General features: G+C 39.1%; 1 protein-coding gene and 1 long non-coding RNA gene across 2 annotated transcripts; both read left to right on the plus strand.

Moving 5' to 3' along the window:
* Positions 1-3,656: 3,656 nt before the first annotated feature.
* Positions 3,657-24,411, plus strand: LOC124279971. The gene is made up of 3 exons (XR_006899543.1): positions 3,657-3,671; positions 17,373-17,376; positions 24,047-24,411. It is a non-coding gene; the product is annotated as an uncharacterized LOC124279971 (long non-coding RNA).
* Positions 11,073-17,696, plus strand: LOC124279969 (TATA-binding protein-associated factor 172-like). Its single transcript, XM_046715852.1, has 8 exons — positions 11,073-11,276; positions 11,521-11,765; positions 12,927-13,075; positions 13,978-14,136; positions 14,570-14,647; positions 14,935-15,064; positions 15,865-15,956; positions 16,547-17,696. Exons 1-8 carry the CDS (start codon positions 11,087-11,089, stop codon positions 16,812-16,814), a joined length of 1,311 nt encoding a protein of 436 aa, XP_046571808.1. The 5' UTR covers positions 11,073-11,086; the 3' UTR covers positions 16,815-17,696.
* Positions 24,412-27,436: the final 3,025 nt, after the last annotated feature.

Genomic DNA, 27,436 nt, shown 5'->3' on the forward strand with positions numbered 1-27,436 from the left:
AACATATATTCAGGTGGGAAATGTTTTGCGGATCTTGACGATTCATAGAAATTACACTCTCAACCAGATTCGATAATCCTACATCCCATTACAGTAGCAACACATTTATAATCCTCTCAACAGAGAATGTTTGAAACGATTACACCGGCATAGTTTGGTTACTGAAACCTTCTGTTCCTTAATTATTTGTTTTGTGAGGTGAATAGAACACATAACGGTGGTGTGCAAAGAGGACTGTTCAGGAACTATAAATTCAGTTTTGTATTCGAAAACATTCGTTGGAAAATGAAATGGATTTCTCAGCAGTGTCTTGGTTTGCATCCACGTTATCTGCTTTATTCAGGAATCATTTGTACTGCTGTAATGTTCGGGCACTAGAGTACAACAGGCATCTCACGGATCATTTCAACCATTATTCAGGTCCATTGATGACTCGTTATTTGTTTTACACTGTATACGGTTAACTACCCGGATGTCAATAACGCTGTGTTTGGAGTAAGCTTTGGTTCATTCAGGTGTCTATTGATGTCCCTCAATAAGCCAGAGCGAATTCAGGTTTCGTGAGACAAAGAGGAGCAGGGTAGAATCTGTTGTTTATAAGAGTAGGTTATTTTAGGTCAATAATTGTATCATTGAGCTCAATGTCTCCTGTGGTGTTCGTATGACGAAAAGTATAGGATCTCACATGTCATCAATCAAATTAGAAATACTGACGAATGATTCTGCTGTCAGGTACTGGTGTGGTCTTATTGTGTCGGAGTTGAGGAATCCATTCCATGGTGTTGGAGTTATTGTGCTTGATTGAAAGAAACCTAGGTGGGGTGCCATAGTGAGGGAACAGAGGTGCGGTGAGTGAGTGAGTGAGGAAACGGTGGTGGGGGTGAGTGAGTGAGTGAGGAAATGGAAGGTTAGGGTTTCAAAGTCTAAGTTCCAAGCTACCTGGAATGTGCATTTATCTGCATGAAGGAAGGATTGTTGCTGAATGTGATACAACGTTCCTTTTATAGAAATATCCCGGGTATATAATGTTGGAACACGAGTGCTAGGAAAGGTATAACAGAGAGTATAGAGGATGATAGAATGTTCTATGATGACGTGTCTGCAAGGCCCTGATACTGTTTGGAAAACATGGAAAGTAATCTGGCATACTTGTATGTCTCATCACTATTTTGACTAGATGAGTTTAACATTATATATATTATACATTTTTACCTAATGTGGTTTCCAGAAAACTGACCCCAGCCCTGGTGTTGCAGACCAACAGCTGCTAGTGCATGTCTACCAATCTCACTGCCTGTCCTCTCTTGGCAATAATATCTTTTCGCTGTGCCACACATCCAGATAGTTTCAATATAAATATGAAGAAACACATCATGCCATGGGTTATAGTCTGGTCATTCCTTCACTAACAATTTGAAAACAAATGTTTTTTAAAATGTACGCTAATTTCCAGCAATACATATTCAACACAGAGCTGCAGTATTGGCAAGATTATTGTGCAAAGAATTGGTTGACTACCAGATCTCCATTCAGGGGTTTCAATTGCTGTCTCTGCAATAGAGACTGGATGGCGGAAAGTATGACATACCTCCGTCCCAGCTGGCCTCGGAGGGGATTTATACATCCTCTTGTTCATCCCTGACTAATGCAGGGTGTAGAAAACCTATAACCTCTACGACGATGATAGCCCCGGAAAGACGATATTACTTTATGATTAGAGCTTAGAGGGAGAGGAGGTGAGTTTTTCAATATTATCTTTAAAGTATCACCCACTTGAAATTAGTTTTGCCTTGGGCGCTGGGCCTGAGCGCTATATACTTGAATAGCCTGTGTGTGTGGAAGTATTGATACACCATGGAACATGTAGCGTCTGTATGTCGAGTGTATCACTGCAGCAGTTGCTCGAGTAGGTGATACAGGTGCAGTAGGGATAGCCCCACCTGGCGGCCTGGCTACAACCAATGCAACAACCTTTGTTCACCTTAATCCCAGGTCAATATATTGAGGAAAAGCAACACTGACCTATTCGGTGCCAAACTTGCTTCATGTCTTGGCTCCGTTCGCGATCTCAGGTCGTGACACAAATATGTGTGTGGAGCGTCACGCTGCTCTCTGCAATTCTTCAATGTGTGCTGCTTGTGCGATTCTTCCATGTGTTTGTGTGTGTGTCACGCTTTGTCTGCAATCCTTCAATGTGTGTGTATAATGTGTGTGTATAAGGAGAGTTAGTGACGACGATCAATTTAACCTCGTGGGAAGATCTGTCAGTCATTGAAAGTCTTTTGTTTTGACATACACTGATTCTACACTCCACCTGGCTTGTCGATTGCCGATATTGTAAGCCATGTCCATGCGTAATCCCATTGCTAATGCGCTAAATGTATGCATTTGTAATGAATAAAATCAGTAACGTTGTGTTATGAATCAATTCACCCGTACGTTTGTGTTCTTTTGTCCATGTTTAACTTGCAAATGACTCCCAAAAAAACTCCCAAAAAAGGAAAAAGAAGGAAAAAATAGGAAAGAAAGAAAACAGGAAAAAAAGAAGAAAAAGAATGCTGAAATGAAACTAAACTCAGCAAAAGCACAATGCACGAAGTTGCATGACAAGAGGGCTGACTTCAGTTCTCCAGGAGTTTCTTACAGGTTCTCCGGTTTTGTTTGTTTCACATTACGCGCCTTTTAAAATACAATGCACAAAGTTGTATGGCAAGACGTGCTGTATAAGTGAACATTTGAATAGTGTCATATGACGCTTGCTTACTTGTTCTTCCATCAAGGTTAAAGCATTCACCGCCTCAGTACAGCTTGTTGTTTTAGCTTAGCCATGTTCTTCTGCTATTTAGTTTATTTTTCTGCAAACCTCCGGTATCATCACTTTTTTTTACAGTGATTCACAAACGCATCTTTCTGCTTTTAGTACAGCTTCTTATGTTTAGAGAAAGGGCTTTGCCACTTTTAATTATTTTTAACTTCTTTTGAATCATACGTGTATCCCTATCAGTACTATGTAAATGTTAATGGAATGGATCACTTTGGTGAGTGGCTGGGGATATTTATTCAGTACTGAAGGGTATTGAACTTAGTTTTTCGTTTGTAATTTTAAGAAGAACTTATTGACCGATGTCTTTCTGGCTACAATATACTAATTCAGTTTTAGTCCAGGTAGATTATGTCGAGACACGTTTGTATGCAATCTATCTGTCCTACTGGCGTGCCATCTTAAGAATCAGGCTGGTAATTCTTGCAACGTTCCACTACTAGCACCTTACCATGTATGCTGAAGGAAATACAACTAAAATAATAAGAATCGAAATATCTCAGAATCTAGATTAAACTAAACTTAGTGTCAGTACCGTCTCCCTGTTGGGGTAGAGAGAAGGGTCGCCTGATGAGGTGCGACAACGTTGTCAGATATAACTCAAACCAAGCCAAGCCGAATGATCACGTCATCTCTGAAGAATACTGGATAACAGTAAACTGTCCAGTGTTTGCGGTGAAACCCAAAAGTACAGAACTGGAATGTGTCAGGCTGACCGACTATACTCTAAACAAACCAGGAGCCAGATATTCTCAACAAAGATGACCAAGGATGTCTGCACCTCCTCTTGTGGGGCTGTATTTGAAGCTTGGTTCTGTTCACGTCCGGATTCTCATCGAGAAAATTTATGGTTTCAGGTTTTGAAGATATAGATGTGATAACGGAATTTAGGCAGTGGCCAACACGATCACCTAGGGTACACTTTCTCATTCAACAGCAAACGGCCTTGCTGTACCACTGGCATAACACTGATTGGTTCTTTGAAATGTTTAATCAACTCGTCAAGCTTTGAAGAATACACGTTTATCAGGCTGTACAGGGAATACTGGTTCCAGATAGGAGGAGAAGTATCCTTTCGAAAACCATCCACTCAAACTTTGAGCATTCAAATATAGTTACATCACTCTATACAGAGAACCCATTCTTTTTTACTGATTATTGAAACAGGGCTAAAAAGTTCTTGTAAGACATTTGTACTTGGAGAAATCCTAGATATTTGTACTTGAGAAATCTTAGATATTTGTACTTGAGAAATCCTAGATACATGTACTTGGAGAAATCTTAGATACATTTACTTTGAGAAGTCCTAGATACTTGTACTTGGATAAATCTTAGATACTTGTACTTGGAGAAATCTTAGATGCTTGTACTTGGAGAAGTCCTAGATACTTGTACTTGGAGAAATCTTAGATACTTGTACTTGGAGAAGTCTTAGATACATGTACTTGGAGAAGTCCTAGATACATGTACTTGGAGAAATCTTAGATACTTGTACTTGGAGAAATCTTAGATACTTGTACTTGAGAAGTCCTAGATGCTTGTACTTGGAGAAATCCTAGATACTTGTACTTGGAGAAATCTTAGATACTTGTACTTGGAGAAGTCCTAGATACATGTACTTGGAGAAATCTTAGATACTTGTACTTGGAGAAGTCTTAGATACTCTGGAGAAGTCTTAGATACTTGAGAAAACTTAGATACATGTACTTGGAGAAGTCTTAGATACATTTACTTGGAGAAGTCCTAGATACTTTGTACTTGGAGAAATCTGAGATACTTGTACTTGGTGAAATCTTAGATACTTGTACTTGGAGAAGTCCTAGATACTTGTACTTGGAGAAATCTTAGATATTTGTACTTGGAGAAATCCTAGATACATGTACTTCGAGAAGTCCTAGATACTTGTATTTGGAGAAATCTTAGATACTTGTACTTGAGAAGTCTTAGATACTTGTACTTGGAGAAGTCCTAGATACATGTACTTGGAGAAATCTTAGATACTTGTACTTGAGAAATCTTAGATACTTGTACTTGGAGAAGTCGTAGATTCATGTACTTGGAGAAGTCCTAGATACATGTACTTGGAGAAGTCCTAGATACTTGTACTTGGAGAAATCTTAGATACATGTACTTGGAGAAATCTTAGATACTTGTACTTGGAGAAGTCCTAGATTCATGTACTTGGAGAAATCTTAGATACTTGTACTTGGAGAAATCTCAGATACATGTACTTGGAGAAGTCCTAGATACATGTACTTGGAGAAATTTTAGATACTTGTACTTGGAGAAATCTTAGATACATGTACTTGGAGAAGTCCTAGATACTTGTACTTGGAGAAATCTTAGATACTTGTACTTGGAGAAATCTTAGATACTTGTACTTGGAGAAGTCCTAGATACATGTACTTGGAGAAATCTTAGATACTTGTACTTGGAGAAGTCTTAGATACTTGTACTTGGAGAAGTCCTAGATACATGTACTTGGAGAAATCTTAGATACTTGTACTTGGAGAAATCTTAGATACTTGTACTTGGAGAAGTCCTAGATACATGTACTGAAAGAGAAATCTTAGATACTTGTACTTGGAGAAGTCTTAGATACTTTGTACTTGGAGAAGTCCTAGATACATGTACTTGAGAAGTCTTAGATACATTGACTTGGAGAAGTCCTAGATACTTGTACTTGGTGAATCTTAGATACTTGTACTTGGAGAAATCTTAGATGCTTGTACTTGGAGAAGTCCTAGATACTTGTACTTGGAGAAATCTTAGATACTTGTACTTGGAGAAGTCTTAGATACATGTACTTGGAGAAGTCCTAGATACATGTACTTGGAGAAATCTTAGATACTTGTACTTGGAGAAATCTTAGATACATGTACTTGGAGAAATCCTAGATACTTGTACTTGGAGAAACCCTAGATACTTGTACTTGGAGAAATCTTAGATACTTGTACTTGGAGAAGTCCTAGATACATGTACTTGAGAAATCTTAGATACTTGTACTTGGAAAAGACTTAGATACTTGTACTTGGAGAAGTCCTAGATACATGTACTTGGAGAAATCTTAGATACTTGCACTTGGAGAAGTCTTAGATACATGTACTTGGAGAAGTCTTAGATACATTTACTTGGAGAAGTCCTAGATACTTTGTACTTGGAGAAATCTGAGATAATTTGTACTTGGAGAAATCTTAGATACTTGTACTTGGAGAAGTCCTAGATACGTGTACTTGGAGAAATCTTAGATATTTGTACTTGGAGAAATCCTAGATACATGTACTTTGAGAAGTCCTAGATACTTGTACTTGGAGAAATCTTAGATACATGTACTTGAGAAGTCCTAGATACTTGTACTTGGAGAAATCTTAGATACTTGTACTTGGAGAAGTCCTAGATACTTGTACTTGGAGAAGTCTCTTAGATACTTGTACTTGGAGAAGATTTAGATACTTGTACTTGGAGAAGTCCTAGATACTTGTACTTGGAGAAATCTTAGATACATGTACTTGGAGAAATCTTAGATACTTGTACTTGGAGAAGTCCTAGATACTTGTACTTGGAGAAGTCTTAGATACTTGTACTTTGGAGAAGTCTTAGATACATGTACTTGGAAAAGACCTAGATACTTGTACTTGGAGAAATCTTAGATACATGTACTTGGAGAAATCTTAGATACTTGTACTTGGAGAAGTCCTAGATACATGTACTTGGAGAAATCTTAGATACTTGTACATGGAGAAGTCCTAGATACATGTACTTGGAGAAATCTTAGATACTTGTACTTGGAGAAATCTTAGATACATGTACTTGGAGAAGTCCTAGATACTTGTACTTGGAGAAATCTTAGATACTTGTCCTTGGAGAAATCTTAGATACTTGTACTTGGAGAAGTCCTAGATACATGTACTTGGAGAAATCTTAGATACTTGTACTTGGAGAAGTCTTAGATAGATACTTGTACTTGGAAGTCCTAGATACATGTACTTGGAGAAGTCTTAGATACATTTACTTGGAGAAGTCCTAGATACTTGTACTTGGAGAAATCTTAGATACTTGTACTTGGAGAAATCTTAGATGCTTGTACTTGGAGAAGTCCTAGATACTTGTACTTGGAGAAATCTTAGATACTTGTACTTGGAGAAGTCTTAGATACATGTACTTGGAGAAGTCCTAGATACTTGTACTTGGAGAAATCTTAGATACTTGTACTTGGAGAAATCTTAGATACATGTACTTGGAGAAGTCCTAGATGCTTGTACTTGGGAAATCCTAGATACTTGTACTTGGAGAAATCTTAGATACTTGTACTTGGAGAAGTCCTAGATACATGTACTTGGAGAAATCTTAGATACTTGTACTTGGAAAGTCTTAGATACATGTACTTGAGAAGTCCTAGATACATGTACTTGGAGAAATCTTAGATACTTGCACTTGGAGAAAACTTAGATACATGTACTTGGAGAAGTCTTAGATACATTTACTTGGAGAAGTCCTAGATACTTGTACTTGGAGAAATCTGAGATACTTGTACTTGGAGAAATCTTAGATACTTGTACTTGGAGAAGTCCTAGATACTTGTACTTGGAGAAATCTTAGATATTTGTACTTGGAGAAATCCTAGATACATGTACTTGAGAAGTCCTAGATACTTGTATTTGGAGAAATCTTAGATACTTGTACTTGAGAAGTCTTAGATACTTGTACTTGGAGAAGTCCTAGATACATGTACTTGGAGAAATCTTAGATATTTGTACTTGGAGAAATCTTAGATACTTGTACTTGGAGAAGTCGTAGATTCATGTACTTGGAGAAGTCCTAGATACATGTACTTGGAGAAGTCCTAGATACTTGTACTTGGAGAAATCTTAGATACTTGTACTTTGGAGAAGTCTTAGATACTTGTACTTGGAGAAATCTTAGATACTTGTACTTGGAGAAATGTCTTAGATACTTGTACTTGGAGAAGTCCTAGATACTTGTACTTGGAGAAGTCTTAGATACATGTACTTTGAGAAGTCCTAGATACTTGTACTTGGAGAAATCCTAGATACTTGTACTTGAGAAGTCTTAGATACTTGTACTTGGAGAAGTCTTAGATACATGTACTTGGAAAAATCCTAGATACTTGTACTTGGAGAAATCTTAGATACATGTACTTGGAGAAATCTTAGATACTTGTACTTGGAGAAGTCCTAGATACATGTACTTGGAGAAATCTTAGATACTTGTACATGGAGAAGTCCTAGATACATGTACTTGGAGAAATCTTAGATACTTGTACTTGGAGAAATCTTAGATACATGTCCTTGAGAAGTCCTAGATACTTGTACTTGGAGAAATCTTAGATACTTGTCCTTGGAGAAATCTTAGATACTTGTACTTGGAGAAGTCTTAGATACATGTACTTGGAAATCTTAGATACTTGTACTTGGAGAAGTCTTAGATACTTGTACTTGGAGAAGTCCTAGATACATGTACTTGGAGAAGTCTTAGATACATGTACTTGGAGAAGTCCTAGATACTTGTACTTGGAGAAATCTTAGATACTTGTACTTGGAGAAGTCTTAGATACTTGTACTTGGAGAAATCTTAGATACTTGTACTTGGAGAAGTCTTAGATACATGTACTTGAGAAGTCTTAGATACATGTACTTGGAGAAATCTTAGATACATGTATACTTGTACTTGGAGAAATCTTAGATACTTGTACTTGGGAGAAGTCCTAGATACTTGTACTTGGAGAAATCCTAGATACTTGTACTTGGAGAAATCTTAGATACTTGTACTTGGAAGTCCTAGATACATGTACTTGGAGAAATCTTAGATACTTGTACTTGGAAAAGTCTTAGATACTTGTACTTGGAGAAGTCCTAGATACATGTACTTGGAGAAATCTTAGATACTTGCACTTGAGAAGTCTTAGATACATGTACTTGGAGAAGTCTTAGATACATGTACTTGGAGAAGTCCTAGATACTTGTACTTGGAGAAATCTGAGATACTTGTACTTGGAGAAATCTTAGATACTTGTACTTGGAGAAGTCCTAGATACTTGTACTTGGAGAAATCTTAGATACTTGTACTTGGAGAAATCCTAGATACATGTACTTGGAGAAGTCCTAGATACTTGTACTTGGAGAAATCTTAGATACTTGTACTTGGAGAAAGTCTTAGATACTTGTACTTTGAGAAGTCCTAGATACATGTACTTGGAGAAATCTTAGATACTTGTACTTGGAGAAATCTTAGATACTTGTACTTGGAGAAGTCTTAGATACATGTACTTGGAGAAGTCCTAGATACATGTACTTGGAGAAGTCCTAGATACTTGTACTTGGAGAAATCTTAGATACATGTACTTGGAGAAATCTTAGATACTTGTACTTGGAGAAGTCCTAGATACATGTACTTGGAGAAATCTTAGATACTTGTACTTGGAGAAATCTCTAGATACATGTACTTGGAGAAGTCCTAGATACATGTACTTGGAGAAATCTTAGATACTTGTACTTGGAAATCTTAGATACTTGGAGAAGTCCTAGTACTTGGAGAAGTCTTAGATACTTGTACTTGGAGAAATCTTAGATACTTGTACTTGGAGAAATCTTAGATACTTGTACTTGGAGAAGTCCTAGATACATGTACTTGGAGAAATCTTAGATACTTGTACTTGGAGAAGTCTTAGATACTTGTACTTGGAGAAGTCCTAGATACATGTACTTGGAGAAATCTTAGATACTTGTACTTGGAGAAATCTTAGATACTTGTACTTGGAGAAGTCCTAGATACATGTACTTGGAGAAATCTTAGATACTTGTACTTGGAGAAGTCTTAGATACTTGTACTTGGAGAAGTCCTAGATACACATGTACTTGGAGAAAGTCTTAGATACATTGTACTTGGAGAAGTCTTAGATACTTGTACTTGGAGAATCCTTAGATACTTGTACTTGGAGAAATCTTAGATACTTGTACTTGGAGAAGTCCTAGATACTTGTACTTGGAGAAATCTTAGATACTTGTACTTGGAGAAGTCTTAGATACATGTACTTGGAGAAGTCCTAGATACATGTACTTGGAGAAGTCCTAGATACTTGTACTTTGGAGAAATCTTAGATACTTGTACTTGAGAAATCTTAGATACTTGTACTTGGAGAAGTCCTAGATACTTGTACTTGGAGAAATCCCTAGATACTTGTACTTGGAGAAATCTTAGATACTTGTACTTGGAGAAGTCCTAGATACATGTACTTGGAGAAGTCTTAGATACTTGTACTTGGAGAAGTCTTAGATACATGTACTTGGAGAAGTCTTAGATACATTTACTTGGAGAAGTCCTAGATACTTGCTTGGAGAAATCTTGAGATACTTGTACTTGGAAAATCTTAGATACTTGTACTTGGAGAAGTCCTAGATAATTTGTACTTGGAGAAATCTTAGATATTTGTACTTGGAGAAATCCCTAGATATACATGTACTTGGAGAAGTCCTAGATACTTGTACTTTGGAGAAATCTTAGATACTTGTACTTGGAGAGAAGTCTTAGTCTTAGGAGATACTTGTACTTGGAGAAGTCCTAGATACATGTACTTGGAGAAATCTTAGATACTTGTACTCTGTTGGGAAGTGGCGTAGATTCATGTACTTGTGATGGATGATGCCAGTGGTTTCCAACACAGAAGCGACTTAATACATTGGTCAGACTCACTGAACTGGTTCATTTTGAAAGATGCAGTTGTATCAATCACTGTGTCAAGTTACAGGCCACAACCATATGGCTGGAATATTGCTGAGTGCTGCATTAAACAAAAACCAAATGTCACTGTTGTTCAAATAAAAGCATGAAATGTATTGCTGTGAAGATCTATAACCTGCATCACTTTTCCTGTAATATGAGGGGCGGTGGGGTAGCCTCGAGGTTAAAGCGTTTGCTCGTCACGCCGAAGACCTGGGTTCGATTCCCCACATGGGTACAATGTGTAATGCCCATTTCTGGTGTCCCTGGTCGTGATATTACAGGAATATTGCTAAAAGCGACTTAGAACCACACTCACTCACTCACTCACTCACTCACTCACTCACTCACCCACTCACTCCTCCCACTCCTCACCCACACCACCTCACTCACTCACTCACTCACTCCTCACTCATTCACTCATTCATTCCGATATGAATTCCGATATGAATGTGACACAACCCAAATATTGGACAGTAAACCCAACTCACTTTTTATCCACATGTCCAGCTGTCCAAGGCGGTGAAGATGTTGGTGTGCAACCACCGGCTGATCCTGTCCGGAACGCCTATACAGAACAATGTCCTGGACCTGTGGTCTCTGTTTGACTTCCTGATGCCGGGGTTCCTGGGCACCGAGCGGCAGTTCCAGGCCCGGTACGGGAAGCCCATCCTGCAGAGTCGCGACGCCAAGAGCACGACCAAAGAACAGGAAGCAGGTGGGGTGAATCTCTTAATACAAAATAGCATTTACCTGCTTTTGGCGCCAGTAATATTAGAAGATGGTTGTTGGGTGATGAGGTTCTCTTAGAAAGTAATTTGGTGTTGATTCAGGAACAGAGCGCATATTCTATACAACTTCTGATTTAGGTAAAGTGGCGTATGTCAAGACATATAAATATATTTGAGACTTATTGTATAGTTACCTAGAACTTCATTCAGCATATATGATGTATGTTACAGGTGCCCTGGCTATGGAGTCTCTACACCGACAAGTGCTGCCCTTCGTGCTGCGTCGCCTCAAGGAGGACGTGCTGCAGGATCTGCCTCCCAAGATCATCCAGGACTACTACTGTGACCTCAGTCCCCTCCAGGTGGAGCTGTATGAGGACTTCGCCCGCTCACGTGTCAAGAAGGGCATCGACGAGACCCTACAGGATGACACAGACAAGAAAGTTAACTCTCAGGGAACTACTCATATATTCCAAGTATGTAAACTGCTTTGTACTTTGTGTTTGTGTGTCAAGTTTGGGATGAATCTGAATGTCTGATATTCATTGTGAGAATGTGCTCCATCATAGGGTATCTATTTGCAGTCTTCTACAAGACAATGTAATCATTGACTTGTGTCACTCCGAGACCAACCCGTGAAGATCCGGGGTAGAATAGCTCTTCAGCAACCCATGCTTGCCACAAAAGGCAACTATTCTTTTCGTAAGAGGCGACTAACGGGATTGGGTGGTCAGGCCTGCTGACTTGATTGACACATGTCATCGGTTCCCAATTGCGCAGGTCGATGCTCATGCCGTTGATCACTGGATTGTCTGGTCCAGACTCAATTATTTACAGACCACCACCATATAGGGGGAACATTGCTGAGTGCGGCGTAAAACTAAACTCACTCACTCACTCCAAGACATTGTCTGTGTGTAAACTGGGTTTATGTCTGATTTGCATTGACTGAAAAATTGACCTAGTCCTAGTCTCCCATTAAAAGCACTACTAAAAAGGCAGAAGAATGTGAAGAAACATATCAATGTTGTGTGTTGGGAAAGGTCAGACAGAGCCATAATTACCTGTTGAGGGATGTTTTAGTTAATCCAGGATCTGCTGGTTGTGTGTTTTAAGATTCACCCCAATTTGGATCCTTAGGTGTGTCTCCTTGTCTTGCACCAAAGTGGAAATCATCTAACACAATCATAACTTGTGATTTCCCTCATGCATGTAGGTGATATGTCATGATAAAACTGAAAGTCTGTTCAGAGTGTAGTTAAACCCAAGCTGGGACCTAACTCCCTGAATATTGTGAAAATAGGAGTACTGGAGTTTGGGATATCTCGGTGCCACAATTCAATGTGAAGAGTTCCAGTGTAACTGGAAAACAAACTAAGTACCGCCAAAACACTCTGCGTTCACACCGGCACTCATGTTTTTTTAAAGGTCTCATCATACAGCTCTGGGCCCTTATTCTCGAAACGTTCGTAGCCCTAAGAATTCTGAACTTTGATCGTAGCCAATGTGTTAAGAATGGGCTTAAGAAGTTCTTAAGGCTACGAACATTTCGAGAATAGCTAGCCTGGTTTGTTTCATCATCTGGTGACTGTGTAGACTGATGTTGAAGACGCTGACTGTTGATGTTTCTTTACCAGGCTCTGCAGTATCTACGGAAGGTGTGCAACCACCCGGCCCTCGTGCTCAACACCAACCACCCCAAGTATGAGTCCGTCTGTCAGCACCTCAAGCAGCAGAACTCGTCCCTGAAGGATCTCACACATGCCCCCAAACTCACAGCACTCAAGTAAGTCTCTTTCTCTTTCCATACTTGCAACTCACAAGTAGTTTTCTATCTATTCTCCCAATGTCAGAGGTCTGAGGCTAGTCTTATGTCCCATACTTCAAGCGGTCTAGTAGGTCTTAGTCCCTTGTCTCAACCTGACTCAAATGTAGATGAAACAACTACAGTCAAATCCCGATGAGTCGAATATCTGGGGACCAAGTAATAAATTCGACTTATCGATGTATTCGTGACATAGGTATGTCTATGAGGGTAGAAAAAAATTGATCCCGTCCTAATTCCTCCGCCTAAGCATTTGTTTATCTAATGATTTCCCTATCACTAATAGGGGCACCTTATCAGTTCCCGTCTGATTAGCACAGACAGTGATTTCCGTAAAATCACTAATCTGCCTTTTGAACTCACCCGTCAAAGGCGGAAAGGTGTGAGCCGAGCTGGTTTGTTAATTAGATCAGTTTGCTACACCAATCAACTTCTCATTGACTGACTCCGGCTTATGTATTCAAGATTGCTGTTGTTTGAATCTCATGGGTCCAAATTTTCTTCTCGAGTCATCGTGTGTATTTATGAGTCGAATTCGTGTAACCGGTATTCAAATAATGACAACTATAACAGGGAATGGTCGGGACCGACAGGTACTTCGAGTTATGCATAATATTCGAGACACAGGCATTCGACTCATCGGGATTTGACTGTAGTTATTTATTTTTCCAAAAAAAGTGTCCAATTTATTTGTTCATGTGAATGCTAAAATACATATCATTTATTGTAATAAACATTTGATCGTTCCTGGTGTCAGTCCAGTAGTAATTAATACAATCCATTTGGTATTTTCAATGAATGTTGATGTGCCTGGAGTGTATTTCATGTTGCAACATTTTAACAGATATAATGTCATCTTGCAGACAATTACTGAATGACTGTGGTATCGGTGTGCCCATGTCCACGCCAGGAGGCAGCACTGGTCACCTCGGTACAGATGTACCTGTTGTCAACCAGCATCGAGTGCTGCTGTTCTGTCAGCTCAAGGGCATGCTGGATATAGTGGAGAAAGATTTGCTCAAGTAGGTTTGAAAGTACTCTCAATACTGTTATGCATCACTCTGTTTATACAGTGTGTAAACTAAAGAAACGTGTGTGAGCCATGTAGTATGAGAAGCATTAAAATAGGGATTTGGGTGTTTTGTGGATGTTTCTGCATTCGTAAAACATCCCGGCATCAGTAAAACAACCAATACCCACATCTATAACATCTCAGCTTCAGTAAAACATCTGTAAAACACCTTCGGCAAAACATCCTAGCATGAGTAATATATTGGTGGCAGCAGTGAAGTATCCCGGCGGAATAATACGTCGTGGCTTCAGCGAAACCACTCAGCACCACATTTTGACATTGTCTGCACCAAATTTTCAACCTCGTGTCTTTCATTCTATGAACAAGACTGTTTTTGCAGCAGTGACTTGGAAGGGAGCTAATTGTCATACATCATATTCCAGATGTCAGTTGCCATCGGTTACCTACCTGCGTCTAGATGGGAGTGTCCCTGCTGGCTCCAGACATGACATTGTACACAGGTCAGTCACTTATTGCTCTACTGGTGTCCTCTAACCCAGCAGCTGCTGATGAAAGTAGTGCACTCACCAGTGATTATAGAAAGTCTGATTTACAGTTCACTGCTCGAATCTGGAAGAGAAGCCAACATTTAGAAGCCTTGCGTAGATCGATGTTGATCACGGGATTGTCTGGTCCACACTCAATTATTTACAGACCACCAAATATAGCTGGAATATTGCTGAGCTTGGCATTAACCAACAAACAAACAAATGTAAACTAGGATTCAATCTTAAGTCTGTTGTTTCAGATTCAACAATGATCCGTCTATAGACATGCTGCTGCTCACCACCCATGTGGGAGGGCTCGGCCTCAACCTGACCGGGGCTGACACCGTTATATTTGTGGAGCATGACTGGAACCCCATGAAGGATTTACAGGTCCGTACAGCTCCAGGCTGTGGTAAAATAAGCCAAAATAGATTATGCCTTCTGTTCCAAATCTTTATGAAGTACAGTCTGCAAGGTAGTGGATGAAACGATTGGCACAGTAAAGACGTAAACAAATCAAGTCCAGGCATTACTCCCCCAGCAGTCAATTCTAATTGGACCAAAATTACCCTACGTTTTCTGGGATTGTTCACAATAAGCAGGAGTAAGAACTGTGAAACTGTAATAGACTGTCATCAACAAATTTGATTAAGTTCAATCTCCTATGAAACGGATCTTTGCTCACTGCGGCAAAACAAAGATCTAAGGACATCCAATTTCAGGTCATGTTTGAACAACATTTTACATACATTTGTAAAATGTAATGACTAACAAGCTATACAGCTGGCAACTACACTTTTGGGAAATGTTCGGACAATGTTCTCAATTCAAACTAAAGAACATTCTTGAATGTCAAATAGATTACATAGATTGTGTCGCAGTCTCCCGAGATTTCAATGCAAAGTCTCTTCCATCCAAATGTACATCCCACTGAAGCGAAAGACTAACAGTCATAAACTTGTAACGGTCTTTTGAAATGCACTATGTCAACCTTTTCAAGGTTGCATAATTAGAAAACAGGTTCTGACTTGTACGTGACACTCTCACTAGTCAGCTGAAGGTCATTCTGAAGTGTTCTGTAATGGCATGTTCTCACATCTTTGTTTTGCCGTAGTGAGATCTGGTTTTATTGAGATGGTGGTGGCCATTTAGGTTTCAAGAGTTGTTGAATATGTTGGCTCATGTTGCAGGCTATGGATAGAGCTCATCGTATTGGTCAGAAGAAAGTGGTAAACGTTTACCGTCTTATCACCCGGGGCACACTGGAGGAGAAGATCATGGGGTAAGTGGGGTCAAGTTTAAGGGAGGAGGAGTGAGTGAGCTTGGTTTTACGCCGCTTTTTAGCAATATTTCAGCAATATGGCGGGGGGACACTAGAAATGGGCTTCACACATTGTGCCCATTTTGGGAATCAAACACGGTTCTTTGGAGTGATAAGCAAATGCTTTTACCATCTCCCCAGGAGATTGGAATGGATAAGGTGGGTCATGTTTTCTGGATGATGAGATCATGAAACAAGGTGGGTCATGTTTACTGCAGTAAGTAAGAGACCATCTCCAAAAGTCTCAAATGTGAATCGGCCCATGAAGTTTCGGGATAGAACTGATCTTCAGTAACCCATTCTTGTCATAAGAGGCGACTAACAGGATCAGGTGGTCGGACTCGCTGACTTGGTTGTCACGTCATCGTATCCCAATAGTGCTGATCAATGCTTATGATGTTGATCACTGAATTGTCTTGTGCAGACTTGATTATTTACAGATCACCTCCATATAGCTGGAATATTGCTGAGTGCGGCTAAACTAAACTCACTCACTCATATGTGAATCTCACTCTGCAGCTTCTCTTAACTGACTTCCTTCTTGGCTTCAGGCTACAGAAGTTCAAGTTGACAATAGCCAACACAGTGATCACGCAGGACAACTCTAGCCTCCAGACCATGGGCACTGACCAGCTGCTTGACCTCTTCACCCTGGGGGACAAGAAGAAGGGGGAGAGTGCAGCCAGTGCAGCCATGGACAGCAACCTCAAGCGGGAGACCATGAGAACCATCCTGGAGAACCTGGGAGACCTCTGGGATGAGAAGCAGTACGAGAATGAATTCAACTTGGACAACTTCATGAAGTCTCTAGCCAAGTAGGCTCTATTTGTGATCTGCTGGCTTCGTGAAGTCTCTGGCCAGAGAGCTCTCCATCTGCGGTCTGCTGGCTTCAAGACGTCTCTGGCCAGAGAGCTCTCCATGTGTGATCTGCTGGCTGCAAGACGTCTCTGGCCAGAGAGCTCTCCATGTGTGATCTGCTGGCTGCAAGACGTCTCTGGCCAGAGAGCTCTCCATGTGTGATCTGCTGGCTTCAAGACGGTAGCTCTGATCAGCTTAGTTTACAATATATCAACAGTTCTTAGAACAAACCCATGGAATCACAGTGATATTGAAATGAAAATGTATCCCTGATAATGCAAAGAATTAATCATGTTTTTCACCAATCCACATTTGTAGATAATCTCATCACAGAACACTTGTCCTTTAGAAATGACTGGGTCAGTATTTATTTGGATGGAAATAGGCATTCAATGCCAATATGTTCTTGAGCTCAGTAGTTAGAGTGGAATGATTTTCTTTCAGCTGCTTCACAATACCACTGTTTCAGCTCATGCATGTTCCGCAGATACCATGGTACATGTACTTCAGCACTTCCAGAGATGTGTAATCTTCGACCAGTTCCTTCAACATTGATTAATACATTCTGATTAGGGGTGTACTGATTCACTAAATGTTCCAAGAATAAAGGTGGCATTAAAAGATGCATTATTTTTTTTTAAAATATACTACTCAAAAAGGTGAATCACCCATTATATTCATGGAACTAAATAGTCTGTCCTGCCAGGACAGATTAACTGTAGACATGAAAAAATAATATGTTTTTAACTTTTTTGAGCGGTATATTTGTGCCTGTCTGGCCAGGAGAGCTCATTTCACGGTTTTATTAATTAATTCAAATCTGCCAATTTCTATTCATTCTCTATGATGGAAAATGTCTCCAAAAGTGTGAAAGGATGAGTTCACAGGTATCATATTGTGGATCGTATTTTGAACTTGCTTTCAAGATATGTATAATTATATTAATAGCACAAGAAAGAGTGATGAGCCCCTTATGTTAAACTTACAATAGCAGTAGAATATATACAATATTTCATGGACAAGATGTCGATGCAGCTTGCGTGCATGTTACGTACAGTGTTAAGAGTGCACGTTTCTCTAAGGCATGCCCACTGATATGTGGAGAGATGATACCTCTCACTGTATATATTTGTAAATATATATATATATATATATATATATTCGTCAGGTCAGGTCACAGGTCAAGGTCATGTCTGACTCCTTGATTTCAATATATGATAAATATTCCATGATGTGTATGACGTTTCTTGACAACATTATGCAACATTTGATTGTCCTGACTTTCAGGAATGTGTCATTTTAAGACAGGTGTTATTTTAATGAGCGTTTTAGGGGAATTTTATTTTGAAAGTGAGAGTGAATTGATTGGGTCTTGAGGACAATTTTGTGGAAAGTTTTCTCTGAAGAGAATGATGGTCACAGTTGATTTATCATCCTAAGCTTCCTGAATGGTCAAAGCCTGCACCTCGTCTTCCACACCAAAGTAGGAGCAGATCGGCACACATTGTGCCATTATTCCCTGTACAAGCCTCTGATAGTGGGTTTGAATCCCAGCTAGGTGTGTCATACCCATTCTCGTGGGTTTCATAGTGGCACACATCGACAACCTGCATCACTTTGTGTTGTCCCTCTGTAGTAAGCTGTAACTTCGGTGACTTAAAGTTAATTACCTTTTAAATCAGTTTTAAGCCCTATTCAAGCCAGATGTTGTTTTTTCTTTCCTTTTTGTGATTTAAGGATTTCTCGTCCAAATACTCAGGTTAGGTCAAGGAGGTAAAATATAATATACATTCACTTTCAAATATTCTTTTCACTTCCTCAAGTTATAGAGAAAGTAAAGAAAAATAATTTAACAGAACAGTAAACAAGTTGGTGTTTTTAAAAATATTTACTTCTTTATGGTGAACAGAATAATAAGAATACTGCATCTCATGTATATTTTTTTCATATCAAGATATTTTTGGAACAAGTTCATTCTGAAATCTGGGGGGCGGTGGGGTAGCCTAGTGGTTAAGGCGTTCGCTCGTCACGCTGAAGACCTGGGTTCGATTCCCCACATGGGCACTATGTGTGAAGGTCATTTCTGGTGTTCCTCGACGTGATATTTCTGGAATATTGCCAAAAGTGGCGTAAAACCAAACTCAGTCACTCACTGAAATCTGGTTTAAAAAGAGTGAGACCTCATTTAACTTTGGGCGTACATACATTTATCAATATCCAAACATGACTGCAGGCTTAGGGTTAAATCAAAGAGTTTGCCTGCGTTTATGAAATTTGCATGTATCGTAGAGGGAATGTATCTATCTTAGTTATCTTAAAAACTTAAGCGTGAGCGATGGCAGTAGTACAGCCGAGTGGATGAAGCGTTTGCTCATCACACCAAAGAGCAGGGTTCAATTCATCACATGGGTATGATGGGTGAAGTTTATTTCTCGTGTTCCCTGCCATGATATTGCTGAAATATATTGTTCCCCAATTGAAATATACTAATCTAAAAAGGCTAAAGACCTGATGATTTTATGACTATAGTTAATTAGTCATGACAGGTTTGCTGTAATCATGTAATCATATGAACAAACTGAATGTTCTTTGACTTTCTCCAAGCGCTGTATTGTCAGGCCTAATTATTGTAGACCTCACACAATGGTCTGTAGGTTCATGTCACTAGATATTGCCTTCATAAGGCTAACATGTTTGATATGAAAGCATATATACCATCCAGTATGTTTAATGGCAGATCATGCCAGTGTAGTATAGGTTAATTAATGGTATTTAGTTGTAGTGCCAGTTGTACCTTTACAGATTGGCATAACATGGAACCCATGACTCGCAAGCTCCAACTCAGATCTTTTACTCCAATACAAATCATCTCTGTGTCATTTTTATCAAATCCCACCTTGGAAATTACTTTCTAAGCCCTGAATGAAATTTGGGCCTTCTAATCTTGAAGGATGTGTGAATTTTTTAACCGTTCAGATGCCTTCTTTGTAGGATGATTCACTTCACATCCTTTGATTTGTAAGTGTTGATCTTAAAACAAATAAAGATATAAAACACAAACTTTCAGGCAGTAATACACCTTTTGGGTGCAGATGCAATGGTGCTTTTCCATTGAGAGGGTGTATAAACATATCATCATTATTAGATGTAACCTTTATTTTCCATTGGGAACTGTCTGTTTTTGTTTGTTGTTTTGGGGTACACAAGTCAGATTGGTAGCTCCAAATGATTTTCTCACTCTTTCAGAATTGATGGCTTTATCACCTGACATCCCCTCTGATAAGAGTGTTTGTCAAGCGTTCCTGCTGTGAGTTTATCAGAGTATAATATCTGATTTTAATTACAATGCAAGAGCCATAATGCTGTTAAAGGCATAGTAATGAAAATGTTAATGAAATTGAAAATGAAGGAAAATTTGCATTATCACAATATACAGGCAGTATTTGTGAACAACTGTTTTCTAATCAGGATGTCATTGGTTCCCAATTGTGCAAGTCGATGCTCATGCTGTTGATCACTGGATTGTCTGGTCCAGACTCGATTATTTACAGACCGCCACCATATAGCTGGAATATTGCTGAGTCGGCGTAAAACCAAACTCACTCACTCTAATCAGAAGCGGATATCTTTCATTGCATTCATACATACATTTAGTTAGATCAGCTCCATTTTGATATGGTCACAGAGTGATCTGGAGCCCTCCACTTGTAGTACAAGTTGATATTCAAAGTGCTTGATGGATTTGGTGTTGCAATTGCGATAGTTGTCCAATTTTGATGCTTGCTCCGTCCCTGAAGTTCAAACACCTGCTCATGATAATTTTAACAACTAAAACATCAACAGTAAATTGTTACAGTTGTCATTTAAAGTCCAATGCAAACAGATGTTATGTTGGTGAGAATTATTTGTTCATTTGAAAACTAGATAATTCATAATCCAAAAGACATGATCTGTCTCATGTATCTAAGTAAGAGGGGTATAGGGGTATAGCTATCAGGTGATGTATTTCCTGAACTGATACTGGCATCAGGGTGTTATGCCAGTGGGAGTTGTCATTAGTCAGTAGCTCGTTATCATCTATTAATAGGACATTTTCATTTGTCAGTAGGTTGTCATTCATCCATGGGAGGTTTTCATTCATTTATGGGAGGATTTCATTTGTCCTCAAAGGTTTTCATTCATCTAGAGGCATTTGTCATCCCCAAGGTTGTCAGGAAGTTTTCATTCATCTATGGGAGGTTTTCATTTGCCAATAGGACATTTTCATTTGTCAATATGAGGTTGTCATTTGTCAATAAGAGGTTGTCATCTGTCAGTAGGAGGTTGTCACCCGTCAATAGGAGGTTGTCATTATACCAGTGGAAGGTCAGATCTCTGTTTTCTTGCATGTTCTACTTCATTCCACAACATATATTCTGTTTACATGTATTTGTTTCATCACAACATTGTTGCCATGCAAGTGCTTTAAGATTGAATGAAATGATTGCATGTGACTGACAGATGTTGAGATCAGGTGTTTTCTGTACATCATGGATGGTTGGACATACTTGTTGCTCATGCTACTACCCACTTGTTTGGTCAAGATAGTGATATGTAATAACGTGTAATTGTGCTGACTGTCAAACATCTTCACTATATGTTGTTTACAATTGTGCTGTGAGAAATAAGTCATTGCATAGTTTGCTGATCCAATGACTGAAATCAAACAAGGTCAAAATCAGAAGGAAATAAATCTTGATTTTTAACTTAGTTCTCAAACATATCTTAACCAGATAACTTTTTTGCTTTTTTCACTCCTCTGACATAGCTTTTAAAAAATGCATGGCTCCGAATAATGTTTTCCCTTGATCACCCTGTGTTATGTTTCTTGTTAGCGTTGGGTCGGGTGTCTGCCGAAAATGCCACACTAAGCATGCTGGTGCTTAGAAAATTGAATCTGGATGCCAATCAAAACCATACACAGCAATATACATTTGTTGCTCGAGATTGAGCGCAAGAGAATATATTTCAGTTGATGATAAAAAGATTAATAGGCAGTTCTAACCAATTCAACACTGCTATCAAGACAAATGTCTACACTATTGTCGTGTATATTACCTGGTTTAATATGTGGCGTTTTTACATATTACCTACAGCTTATGTAGATATCTTACAGCTTAATATGGCAAATACAGTTTGTATATTAGACTCTGTTTGAGTATTGCTATTTGGTTCAGCTCTGTACGTGGATGTGAGAACGTCACCAGGGTGTTTTATCATCCCAAACTGGCTTCCCTTGTAGATAACGCCCAGGTGAGATCAAACAATGTATTCCAAGAATTTCATGAGTTATAATAATGTCATAATCAAATGACATCACAAATCTCTGCCGCTGTATACACAACATGTAATTACTTGATCTCAGCATGGCAGGCAACAGCATGGAGCACAGTTGATAATGTGTCACTTGTTTACTTGCAGACTGTATACATCCTTTATTTGCAGCTCCTTTCAAACCATGCAAATGACTGCGAGCAGATTTTCCAAAGGAATTGCTCATGTACTTGTATCAGCAAATGATAAGTGGATTATGATTGCAATTGTTTATTGTTTTGTGATATGCACAAATGAAATGTTATTTGGTGTTTGAACACTGTTTTGCTTTTGCTTGTTATCAGCTGAATGTTGATCTGTTTCTGTCAAGCTATTGTGCTATGCTTAATTTCATATAGTACTTAAAGATTCATGTGAATAGTTTCATCATGTAACTCAACATTCTTGTAATGGGTCTTCCTAGCAGTCTGGGGCATATGCGGAGCTGGAATTAGAATTATACATGCTTACAGAATAAACAATACCACTGTTCGGCATTGAAACTGAGCATAACTTCATGAGCTAGGGGGACCATGAACCTAACTTTCTATTCTTTCCTCTTTTTCAAATTCAACTAATTTGAAGCTGATAAAATGAATGTTCTGGGTATTATACATCAAAGAAGGGCTTGGGTTTAGCCTCGTGGTTAAACCATTCACTTGTTGTGCCAAAGACCCGGGTTTAATTCCACTTATGGATACAATGTGTGAAGTCCATTTCTGGTGTCCACCGGGGCGGTGGGGTAGCCTAGTGGTTAAAGCGTTGACTCGTCACGCTGAGGACCCGGGTTCGAATCCCCACATGGGTACATTGTGTGAAGCCCATTTCTGGTGTCCCCCCCCCGTGATGATGCTGGAATATTGCTAAAAGCGGCGTAAAACCAAACTCACTCACTCTGGTGTCCACCATTGTTATATTGCTGGAATATTGCTAAAAGCAGTGTAAAACAATACTCACTCAAACTTCAAAGTGATCTTTGTGTTAAGTTCTTGTAAATCTATGTTAGTGTAGGAGTCATGATAGCTGAGCTCCAAGATCTCTTTAAGGAATGGGTACCTGAATCTGTTTGTTAACAGCTATGGTTGGTTTTCTTTAAATACCCATGTTGTTTGATTTGACTGGTGTATACATCCAACACCTACATCACTGCTCTTTCCTGCAGGGGGTTAAGCCCATTTCTGGTGTCCCCTGCCATTGATATTGCTGGAATATTGCTAAAAGCGTAAAACTAAACTCAGTCAGTCAGTCAGTCAGTCAGTCCTGCAGGGGGTGGTGGGGGTAGCCTGGTGGGGTAAAGCGTTGGCTTCACGCCGAAGACCTGGGTTCGATTCCCTACATGGGTACAATGTGTGAAGCCCATTTCTGGTGTCCCCCGCTGTGATGTTGCTGGAATATTGCTAAAAGCGGCGTAAAATCAAACTCACTCACTCACTCCTGCATAGCATTTTCCTTCCACATTGTGTGTGTTCTTTAAAATGTAGTTCATGGTCCCTAGCAATGGATGCACACCTGGGCCCCATTTCACAAAGCTCTCGTAAGCCTAAGACCTCGTAACTTTTCTCGTAGCATTACATACCTCCTATACTGTAAAGAGTGATTGGGGTAGCCTGGTGGTTAAAGTGTTGGCTCGTCAAGCCGAAGACCGGGTTCGATTCCCCACATGGGCACAATGTGTTACGCCCATTTCTGGTGTCCCCGCCCCATTGATATTGCTGGAATATTGCTCAAAAGCGGCGATAAAACTAAACTCACTCAGTCAGTCAGTCAGTCAGTCCTATACTGTAACATAGGAGGTCGCGAATGCTACGAGAAAAAGCTACGAGATCTTGGGGCTTCACGAGCTTTGTGAAACGGGGCCATGGGCTATAACAATCATTGCATGAAGTATAACCAAGATTAAAGGGTATTAAACTAGGTAGACAGTTGTAGATGAATTATGTGGGTTTACAGTATTTATGTCAGCTTGCCACTGGCATCGTCAATAATGGAATCGCATGCCACCAAGAGAGACAAATAGGCTTCATGGTTGAGTCCCAAGATAGAAAGATACACTGTGTTCTAACAGGCTGTTGAACAGATGGTTATCATGATTCATTGAATTGTTGTGATGTTACACATGTTAAAATACATTTCTTGTTTCTCATAACCAGATAAAGGTCTATTTTGGGGGATGTTTTTCAAAAATAAAATTAAATATTGGAACCAACTTTGTTTTTACTCAAATTTAGTTTGTGTCCTGTTAATCTGGGTGGAGTCAGATTTACAGGTTCACTATCACAGCTACCATGGCCTGAACTGTTCATACTTCAACCAATGGGAAAAAGCCATAGCCAAGAAATGTTAACATTGTATACTACTCAAAAGAATTTAAAGAACACAATTTCTTTCATATTCCTATAGTTAATCTGTCATATCTGGTTTGTATAATAGTAAAACACAGCCTTCCAATGTGTGTTGTGGAGTGTTTTAACTTGTTTTGAGTTGTATACACGGAATTTTTCCATTTCATGTTTTATTTTACAGATTTCATCTCTAATGTAAGAAAACAGTAAAGAGAAACCTATCTCAAAGTAAAAAATTGGTCATGAAAAACAGGTGTATATTTTAACCGGCATTAAAAGGGTAAATTTGTAATCTGGACAGTGTTGAATTTCCTGAAAGGGTGGAAAAGGGTTTGTGAACTGTTTGATTTTTTTTCATGATTTGTTCACCCTAACTTACTGCTGTTTGCGTTAGGAATTAGTTTTTGGAAGTTAATATAGTTTTGTTGCTAACATTTGCAAGGAGTTCAAGAATGATTAGTGAAATTGTTCTTAGAGACACATTTTGTCAATCACAACCAGTTAATGAAAATTGTCATGATGTACACAGATGGGGAAAAACACTGAAAGTTGTCTTTGCAGTTTGTAATTTCTCATTTTGTTGAAAAATTCAGTTGATATAGGAAAGCAATAAACATATGAAGAAAGTTTTGATTTTGTTTTATTATTTCTCACTGTGAAACATAACACTTTGAACAAGTTAATATATATGTACAGAGGCAGAAAGTACAAATTCACATAATGTACATATGTACACAAACTTACCCACAAACCATCATAACATAATTGATAAGGTAGCTTCCAAACAGAAGTATATGTTTACAAAACAATCTGTGCTATGTAACTGTCATACCATATTTCAAAGATCGTCAACAACATTCTGTCCTCTAATATGAAAAAACAGCCAAGATGAATGTATTCTGTCCTGAACTTCATTTTACAAGTTTTGGCCAAACACTGTATTGTGGATGGGCCCTATAAATACTTACAGCTATCAAGATTTGACACAAAATGCAATGCAAAATGATGACTTGAGTGCGCAAGGACCAAGTTTTTACGTCAATATAGTCATAAGTTCGGCTTAATCAGTCTATTATATAGCTCAGCTGATTATAATCAGACATCAAATGTTGTATAAATACATACTTGCAACAAACTGCGATGCCCACTTTCACAAAGTCATCTTAGTTACCCACGACAATCTCAGGCTATGTTAGAGTATGGGAATTATGATCATCCTAGCTCTAAGATTGCTTTGTGCAAATGGGTCCAGAGCAGTAAAATTATAAAAAATTTGCACATTTACCATTTTTTTATCTGCTCAGAATTTGAAGTAAAATGGAAATAAATCTTCAATGCAATGTAAGAGACTGTAATGTGGTTTTGACTTGAGGGCTGGAAATTTAATAATCATTAAAAATATCTACTTTCATTCCTTTTCGGAGATGGCATATTGGGGGATTATGAAGTGGCAGAAAACAATGTCTTGATCAGAGGCCTTCAACCTACAGCTTAAAAATATCACTGCATGACTGGAAAAGTATATTCATCTAATTTCTTTAGTTGCTCATTCTCTGTACCCATAAAGTTACTTCTATACAAAATAAAGGTCTGAACAAGATGTCCTGTGAACAGATCACACACACACCATCCTGTGGAAGCAATGGAACACATCAACACATGGTGATACAACATCAAGACAATAGTGACGATTCTCTACTGGGAGGGTGTGGGGGACTCTACGACTGCTGGGGAACATCTGCCTCCGTGTCCAGTTTGGTCTTGGAGGCATTGGGGGTGGGTTTGTCCCAGTCTGGCATCTGCTTGTCCCAGAAGTAAGCTGACCGCGAGGTCTGGATCCCCTGATTCTCCTCTCGCCATTCCTTCTGCCACTGCGAGGAGTTCCTGGATTTCTGGAACCCGGCCGGACCTGCACACAAGCAAACACAGAGCTTATAAACAAAATTGTAATTTGCTTGTTGTTTTAGAATCACCGTCAGCAATATTCCAGTGGTATCATAGATATAACTAGAATGAATCTGTACCAGGCTAAAAAGCTTACATCAGAATCAAGCATCCCTTGCTGTTAGTAAGTATATACACAAATGTACAGCAAGGGTTTTACACTGAACTTCGAAAAGGCTAAAGTCATGCTGACTCACGAAGTATTTATTTTAAGAGTCATTTTTCAATATCTGGGGAGTCTATTGGCTGTCTAAATATAGTGAATGACATGCTCAAATGCTATTGGCTGAGTATCTTTACAGCTGTTCCTAGCGTGGCTCTATATTTAATACACTCCGTACTTTCTGTTAATATCACCAGCATTTTTCAACACAGTTTGCAATAAAGCGAAAGCTATGCATTGTTTTCTTAGCCAATCAATTTTATTGGGGCGACTTCTGAAGATTACTGATAAAACTTGCATCAAGCTTGACTTCGTATGATAATATTTTGAGAGTCTTTAGAGAATTATTTGCATCAAATGCGCAGAGATCATGCGTCATGTAAAACCACAATACAGGTACCTTCCCTCTTCTGGAAACAAGAGCTGATGCTTTAGGGACCTCTGGGTTGGTCATTTAACTAATAAATGTTTCAAACATCAATTTGCTCACAAGCAGTGATGTCCTTGGAAATCAATAATAGTATATGTCCACAGAAGTTATTGTATTTTCCAAGTCGCTTACCAGATAGCCCCTCCGGTGGGACCCTGTATGATGAAAGTATTAGCCTCCTCCCCTCTGAAACCAAGATGAGAGACAGTGGCAGAGGTGGACCCAGGAGACTGAAAACGGATATGATAGGAAATGATGGACTGGCAACAGAGACGCTGATCAATGCAATATCATCAACAGTGGGAAGATGATTTTTGAGGATAGAGAAGGACGGAAGGAACTAAATGAGCAA

This window comes from Haliotis rubra, unplaced genomic scaffold (genome assembly GCF_003918875.1).
Source record: "Haliotis rubra isolate DU_JTF1 unplaced genomic scaffold, ASM391887v1 Scf2591, whole genome shotgun sequence".
Lineage (NCBI taxonomy): Eukaryota > Metazoa > Mollusca > Gastropoda > Lepetellida > Haliotidae > Haliotis > Haliotis rubra.